The 8,390-nt window shown below is 45.1% G+C and overlaps 1 protein-coding gene across 3 annotated transcripts; it reads right to left on the minus strand.

Moving 5' to 3' along the window:
• Nucleotides 1–2,155: 2,155 nt before the first annotated feature.
• On the minus strand, nucleotides 2,156–5,522 carry LOC139836005 (uncharacterized). 3 transcript variants are annotated; one of them, XR_011751604.1, is made up of 3 exons: nucleotides 4,014–5,522; nucleotides 2,458–3,687; nucleotides 2,156–2,403 (listed from the first exon to the last, which is right to left on the minus strand). XR_011751604.1 is itself a non-coding variant. In XM_071826021.1 (2 exons), exons 1-2 carry the CDS (start codon nucleotides 5,086–5,088, stop codon nucleotides 3,644–3,646), a joined length of 1,119 nt encoding a protein of 372 aa, XP_071682122.1. In that variant the 5' UTR covers nucleotides 5,089–5,522; the 3' UTR covers nucleotides 2,427–3,643. The 3 variants fall into 3 exon arrangements, 2 of the variants coding, with proteins under 2 accessions (XP_071682122.1, XP_071682123.1); XM_071826021.1 differs by lacking the exon at nucleotides 2,156–2,403 and having other exon boundaries at nucleotides 2,427–3,687; XM_071826022.1 differs by lacking the exon at nucleotides 2,156–2,403 and having other exon boundaries at nucleotides 3,610–3,682.
• Nucleotides 5,523–8,390: the final 2,868 nt, after the last annotated feature.

Here is an 8,390-nt window from a genome sequence, read left to right on the forward strand (position 1 = left end):
AAAGAAGACAAGCCTGTCGCAGAAACTGGACCTATGTTCCGCCTTCTCCTGCAGCACCTGCAGCTTGGCCTTGATCATCTTCAGATGTCCCTCTGCCGCCGGGGGTACCCTTGATGGCACGATGGTTATCCACTGCTGTAACAGTAAGTAAATTTGTAAATGACCTGTACAGGGGATGCATGCGACTATGTTGTTTTGTGGCTAATGGGAGACCAATAATATGTTTTAGAAGGAAAATTGTTAATGAATAGAGGGGAACATATCGAATGGAAGATTGTAACTAGCTTTAAGCCAGCCAACGCATATGCCATTATTCAGTGCTACTCATCTATGCCATCTTAGTGAACTGGTATTGTAATCTTTGGGAGAAAATAGTTTCTGGTTGGGCAGACCCCATTCAGGTCCTCCACACCCTCATATATATATAGCTGAACTAGGTACATGTTAACTAGTAGAGTGGAATACTCTAGAATCTGGTAGGACACTAGCCTAGACTACAACATTCACTGGAATGTTCCAGGCACTCCTAGGACAGCACTAATATACTATTACTCCTTGGAATATTCTGGGCTCTCCTAGGACAGTCTCCAACACTCCCCCTCAAGATGGATGATAGATATCTATCATTCCCATCTTGTTACAAGCTGAACTACACTCTTTATTTCCTAATCCTTTAGTTAAACAGTCTGCAATTTGTTCGCTAGAGGTTACATGACTTATCTTAATTATACCGTCATCCAATTTCTTCTCCTTTATGAAGAAGCGATCAATCTCCACATGCTTGGTTCTATCATGTTGAACAGGATTGTTTGCGATGTTGATTGCCGACTTGTTGTCACACCACAAATTTAAAGGGCCTTTCCTCAACAGTTTCAGTTCTGAAAGAAGATTCCTCACCCATAACATCTCACTCAAACCTTGCGACATAGCTCTGTATTCAGCTTCAGCTGTTGACTTTGAAACCACTGGCTGCTTCTTACTTCGTCATGACACTAAATTTCCCCCGACAAACACACAATAACCAGATGTTGATCTCCTATCATCCAAGCAACTTGCCCAGTCAGCATCACAATACCCATCCACATTTAGATGACCATTCCTTTTGAACCATAGTCCCTTTCCTGGACTACCTTTCAAGTACCGGAGGATTTGGTTGACCGCATCTAAGTGTCCGCTTCTAGGATCATGCATGTATCTGCTCACTACACTCACGGCATATGAAATATCAGGTCTCGTGTGACATAGATAGATGAGCCTTCCAACAAGCTTCTGGTACTTCTCTTTGTTCACTGGTTCCCCAGATTCGGCGCATAATTTGTGGTTTTAATCAATAGGTGTTGATGCAACCCGACACACAAGCATACCTGTGTCACTAAGCAAGTCCAATACATACTTTCGCTGGGAGAGAACAATCCCTTTGGGGGATCTAGCAATTTCTATGCCAAGAAAGTACTTGAGTTGGCCAAGATCCTTTACCTCAAATTCCTTGCGTAGGCTGTCTTTCAATCGTGATATCTCCACCTCATCATCTCCGGTGATTATGATATCATCAACATATACGGCAAGGATTGTAATCTTGCTATTTGAGTGCCGATAGAATACCGTATGATCCCCATTACACTGCTTATATCTCATAGCACATATAACTCGTCTAAATCTATCAAACCATGCCCGTGGAGATTGCTTAAGGCCCTATAGAGATTTTCTCAACCTGCATACCTTTCCAGATGTTCTAGGAGTGGAGAAACCAGGTGGGATATCCATGTATACTTCCTCCTTTAAATCTCCATGCAAGAATGCATTCTTGACATCCAACTGATGCAAAGGCCACCCGAAGTTAGTTGCACATGAGATTAGGATCCTTACCGTGTTCATCTTTGCCACCGGCGCAAAAGTCTCATCATAGTCAATCTCATATGTCTGACTATATCCTCTCGCAACTAGTCTTGCCTTGTACCTTTCAATTTTCCCTTCTGGATTTTGTTTCACGGTGTAGGTCCATTTACACCCAACAGCTCTCTTTCCTGCTGGAAGATGTACAAGTTCCCAAGTTTTATTCCTTTCGAGAGCATTTAACTCCTCTATCATGGCCTCACGCCACTTGGGGTCTTGCTTTGCTACTTTCCAGTCTCTTGGGATCACCACATATTGCAATGATGCGATGAAGGCCCTATAGTTCGTAGATAGAGATGCATATGATACATAATTAGCAATGTCATGCTCCTCCTGGTACCAATTTGGAGGTTTTCTAGCTGCAGCTCGGGTTCCTTTTCTTAAGGCAATGGGCAAGTCCATTGAATCCCTCGTAATAGATGGACCTGCGTCATCAGACAATTCATCAGTTTCAACACCTGTTGGAGCATGTTGCTCCCCCTGCACCTGTGTGTCACTTGTCGTGGGAGCCTGTTGTTGCACATGTTGCTCATCCTGCACCTGTGTGTCACTTGTCGTGGGAACCTGTTGTTGCTGCTGCTCATGCTGCGATTTTCTCCGTGTATACACTTTCAAGTTCTCTTCCTCGTTTGGCTTTCTCCATCTCTCCTCACCCATAGGATATGGGACTGAATCAACCATAACTCTCAAAGGTTCATCTTCATTTGTCCTCAACACCTCACTCTCCCCCTCTCGACTAGCCTCACCTGTGTTAGGAGAGTCAAAGTCAATGTCAAATAATGAGCTGAGATCGGTCTTCTCTCCATAGAACGGCTCAGACTCCCTAAATGTCACATCCATGCTCACAAATGTCCTTCGCTCGATAGGACTCCAACACTTGTAGCCCTTTTGTCCAGATGGGTATCCTACAAATATACACTTAACCGCTCGTGGGTCCAACTTCCCCACCAAGGGTCTATGATCTCTAACAAAGCACGTGCACCCAAATACTTTAGGAGCAACTAAAAACTTGTTCTCACCTAGCAACATTTCACATGGTGACTTCATCCCAATCACCCTTGATGGCATGCGGTTGATGAGATATGTGGCTGTCATCACCGCCTCACTCCATAAGAATTTTGGCACATTCATTGTGTACATCAGCGACCGAGCAACCTCCAAAATATGACGGTTTTTCCTTTCTGCTACTCCATTTTGAGGGGGCGTATCTGGACAGGAGGTTTGGTGCAATATACCTTCTGCTGACAAGAATGCACCAAACTCTTTATTCACATACTCAGTCCCATTGTCTGTCCTAATTACCTGCACCTGTGTATGGAACTGATTTTTCACATAAGCATAAAAGTCCTGGAAACATCTAAATACCTCATTTTTATGCTTCATAAGATACACCCATGTCATGCGAGAATAACAGTCAATGAATGTCACGAAGTACTTCATTCCACTGATAGAGATAACAGGGCATGTCCAGACATCTGAATGAATAAGCACAAAAGGCGAGATACTCCGGAGTCCCCTACTCACATAGGATGTTCTAGTGTGTTTCCCAAACTCACAAGCATCACACACTAACTTGTTTTTATCCACCCCACACATCACATCAGGCACAACCTAATACATTTTATCAAAAGACAAATGTCCCATTCTACAATGTTGAAGCATCACCATGGCTTCCTTCTCTCCCGCAGTTGCTTCTAGTACAGTACATACTGCATTGTTTGTCACCTCCCGGTCCATATACCACAGTCCCTTATGCCTGGTTCCGGTCCCAAGCCTCTCTCCAGTCAGCCTTTCCTGAATTAAACACATCTTGCGGTCAAGCATTACACGACAATCTATATCATCAACCAAGGCACTCAATGAAATAAGGCTTACGGGGAAGGCAGGAACGTGAAGGACAGAAGATAACTTAATTGCGGGAGTGCACTGAACTGTTCCAACTCCTATGATGGGCTGAGAGGTTCCATCGGCAGTTTGAATAGTTTCTTTATGTGAGGGTGGATATTGGGTGTAAGAATCGAACTCTTTGAATGTGCCCGTAACATGCTTTGATGCACCAGAATCTAATATCCAATTTGAACAAGACTTATGCAAAGATGTAGATGCATGGGCATAATTACCTTCATCGGTGTAGGCAAGGTGAGCGAACTTGTCGAAGCTGAAGTCCCCATAACCGCCATCATTAGTCACATTTGCTTCCTTCTTTAGCTCTTCATGAGATGTGCCCGAGGATTCTTCTTCGGAGAATGCCACATTTGCTCTAGGGCCACTTGAGTATCCTCGGCCTCGGCCTCTGCCTCTGCTTAATCCGTCTCTATTATATCCTCTTCCTCTACCCCGAATTCCCCTGCGTGGGGCTGTGCAATTTCGGCTCAAATGACCATTCTCACCACAGTTGAAGCAGTCCCTAGTCTCCAAGCTTTGGGTTACAACGAAGGCTGGACGAGATGGAGTTGTTGTGTTGCTCTTTGTCAACTTCAATCTGACCTCTTCCTGTGCGATCGCTGCTATGGCATCCTCTAGAGTGGGAAGTGAAGGCTGATGGTACAATGCAGCACGTCTTCCCTCGAACTCAGAGTTTAGGCCTTTCAGAAATTTCATCACTCGCCTGCGTTCAATCCACTTTCTCGTAGAAGCAATGCAATCTGCATGATGGAGCTCCAGAGGATCATAGTGATCTAAATCAGCCCACAAATGCTGCAACTCAGCGACATACTCCATCACAGACTTGTCCTCTTGTCTCAGTTCACTCAGTCTCTCCTCTGTTTCAGCCATCAACATTACATTCCCTTCACCTGAATACAATTTCTTTAAGGTCTTCCATACTTCAGCTGCACTAGAGAGGATCTCCACAGATGCTGCAATTGTTGGGGATAAGGAATTTAACAGCCACGCAACAATCAGCGAATTAGTAGTACTCCACACCTTCCATTTTGGAGATGTCTTGTCCCCTGGCTCGGCTGCTTCACCCTCAACATAGCTCTCCAAGTCTTTAGTCCTTAAGATGAGCAAAGCCCTTCTTGACCAGCTCAAATAGTTTTTTACGCCTTCCAATTTGATCTCATTGGATGGCAGTTCAATCTTCTGGGTCTGCTCTGAAACTGTACTATGTGATGATAATACACCACCTGCCTTGGCTGTGAGAAGCTCGGCCAGTCTCTCAAGTGTCTTCTCCAATCCTTGATTTTCCCCCATGATCTGAACAATCACAACGCCTCAGAGAAATGCAAATCAGGTGCACACCTATTCCCTGCAACCACCTGCAGCTACCACTCAGGTTCCTCTTCCAGATAATGCCCCTCTGCTTCCTCTCCTAGCCACAGCCGCACACACACTAGCTCCAATCAGCTCTTCTCTCCTCTTCCACTCCGCTCCAGGACAGTGCTCGGCTGCTGTTCCTCCTAACGATTCTCTTTACCGGGGGCTCCACCAACTGATACTTCACCTGCAGAACTTCTGCATCTGGGCTTCTCCTTCCTCCTCCTGCTTCCAGTCAGCACACGCCCCAGCTTCAGCTCATACACTTGTGCCGCTGAGCGCTGATTCACCACCAGCAGCCACCCAGCGTTGCCTCCAGCTCTGATACCATGTAGTCTTTGGGAGAAAATAGTTTCTGGTTGGGCAGACCCCATTCAGGTCCTCCACACCCTCATATATATATAACTGAACTAGGTACATGTTAACTAGTACAGTGGAATACTCTAGAATCTGGTAGGACATTAGCCTAGACTACAACATTCACTGGAATGTTCCAGGCACTCCTAGGACAGCACTAATATACTATTACTCCTTGGAATATTCTGGGCTCTCCTAGGACAGTCTCCAACAGGTATTGTCTTATTCAAAGATAGAGGCAGTACGTTATTAACAAGCTTTAAACATCCAATATGCAAATCAAAATTTAAACAAAAAAGATCATACTATCTGAGGTAATACGTTATTAACAAGTTTTGACTCAGTATTTAAGTGTGAGGACAAGCTTCAGGTAGTGCGACCTTGTATTTTCAGTACTGTTATTGCCAGTTTCCAACTTATTAAGAAACTCCTGCTTCGAGGATCGGCACCAAGCACAGCACCTTAGCATACTTTATGCATATAGTGATTGCCAGAGCAATAGTTATAGTTATATATTGTTTTAACTTAACACAGGTCATTAAAAAAAGAGGTAAGAGCACCAGATAATTCACAAGAAACAAAACATAGTTTATTCATAAATATCGAGTCAACCTTTAAGCACGAGAACAGTATACATCTGACTGTTCCCAAAACCAAAGCAGTAATCGGAGCTTGTTACTTATCCAATGTAGAGAACAGGTTCCGTTAACAGCATAATAGACCTACCAAATTTGTACTAATAAAACTGCTTAGATAAAAAAGGCCAAGCCAAAACGGTAAACCCACTGACTACTTAACCTGATAAAGCAACATATTCCACACGTATTTCCATAAGCTCTTCTCTGTGTCAAGCTTCCACCACCACTTAGTCAGCAACTGATGCTGAACTTCTAAAGGTATTTCAATCCAAAAACACCTTCAACTTAGGTGAACATAATTTCTGACATCTAGTCATATGGCACTTCTTGTGTTGCCACTCTTGCTAAAACATCTACAAGCTTAAAAGAGGTTTGGGGAAGCAAATACACGGACAAGAGGCAAATAGAGGATAGTACCTGCGGTATAAAAATTTCTGTAGGGATAATAGTCACCGGAGAAATAGTTGATATTGGGCTGTATTGCAGAAATATTCCAGACCCGCAATGTCTCGAGGTTGACCATGAAGACACTAAGGGTCTGTTTGTTTGGGCTGCAGCTTTTGAGAAGCAGCTGTAGCTGTTGAGCTGTGGAAAAGCAGCTGTGAGAAGCAGCTGTGAGAAGCAGAGATTTGATGTTTGGCAGGAGTGCTGTTAATAGCTGCTGCAGCTGTGATGAAGGATGAAATCTCTGAAATGCCCCTGAATTCTGAAGAAGTTGTATAAATGCTGTTTTGACACGGATCAACTATTTCCGACTGTTTTACGATACTTGTTCATATTAAATATAAAACATTACATATATTAAAGATAATACGAGAGTGTTGTGACATTTATATTACAAGACACGTCTCATCAACCCAAAAGAGCAACAAGTTTTTCACTTCTTCACATGTACCCAAAAGAGCAACAAGTTTTTCACTTCTTCACAAGTTCTAATGTCTAGACACCTCCACTTGCTGCGAACAAAGCATTAGCTATGTTGTCACGAGTGTTGTTCATGGTAACATGATCCCCTCCTAAATTGTCGCCTACATTGCCTCCGGATGTGGAACTAACATGCCCCGGAGGCATGTAGTTCTCATCAATATCGCATCTATAGAAGTGTATCCCAAATTTGGACATTGCATCCCAAATTGCCTTAGGTGCCTTATCTTGATCCATCTAAATACATAAACATTGCATCAACTTACAGCACTAAAAAATATCTTATAATGTGCACTGAATATGACACACACAGCAATATCATTTACACTTTAATTTCTCACAGCAAACAATATGACAGAGAACCAAATAACAAATCATAGCACAATCAAACTCATAGCACTTCAATTAGTCACTATGCAGTACATTCTCACGCCATATGCCATTTGCACTTCAATTAGTCTCATAGCAATTAAAGAAAGAGAAGAGACACAGGGTGAGGAACGGAACAGAATATACTGTCTCACCTTGCCGCTGTAGAGGAACGTGCAGACGGCGACGGCCGAGCTCGAGGAGGACGGAAACGCGGCGAGGGTGAGGACGATGCGGGACGGGCAGGAGCTCCCGGGACGAGGACGGGACGGGGAGGAAGGGGACGGCCCGACCTGGAGGAGGACGGCAGCGCCTCGACGGACGGGGACGGCCCGAGCTGGAGGAGGACAACGGCGGGCGGCGCGGAACGGCGACGGCGGGCGGAGGCGCGGAACGGCGACGCCGGGCGGCGCGGGACGGCGGGCGGCGCGGGACGGCGACGGCGGGCGGCGAGAATCCCTAACCCTAGCAGGGAACGGGGAGAAGAGAAATGGAGAAGGGGGCTATCGGGCTGGAGGAGGACGGGGCGGGCAGTTTGGTCTCTCTCGCTCGGGAAGCAGAGAAAGCTCGGGAAGCAGCCCACGCGGTGCTTTCGCGTTTCACGTCTATTTTCCCACAGCGCTTCCTAAAATCGCTTCTCAATTTCTTGCTGTTTATTTGGGCTGTAGCTTTTGGGCTCTAAAAGCCCCAAAAGCTGAAGTGGAAGTCCAAACAAACGCAGCCTAATACCCCAAGAAAGGAAAATTGCACCAGTCTCCTCATCAAACCCCTGCAGTTGTGGACGATAAGTCCATGGCGTCGACGATCCCAACTGAAGTAGCTTGTGCAGCTCAACGGTTTTTTGCAGCACCATTCGGGCAAAACCATCGGAATTGACCTCCCTAGCCCATATTTCAATGTATGGGCCTGTCAACACAACGAGGCCAAGCCTGTTTTCTTGTTTCCGCAGTA

This window comes from Lolium perenne, chromosome 2 (genome assembly GCF_019359855.2).
Source record: "Lolium perenne isolate Kyuss_39 chromosome 2, Kyuss_2.0, whole genome shotgun sequence".
Lineage (NCBI taxonomy): Eukaryota > Viridiplantae > Streptophyta > Magnoliopsida > Poales > Poaceae > Lolium > Lolium perenne.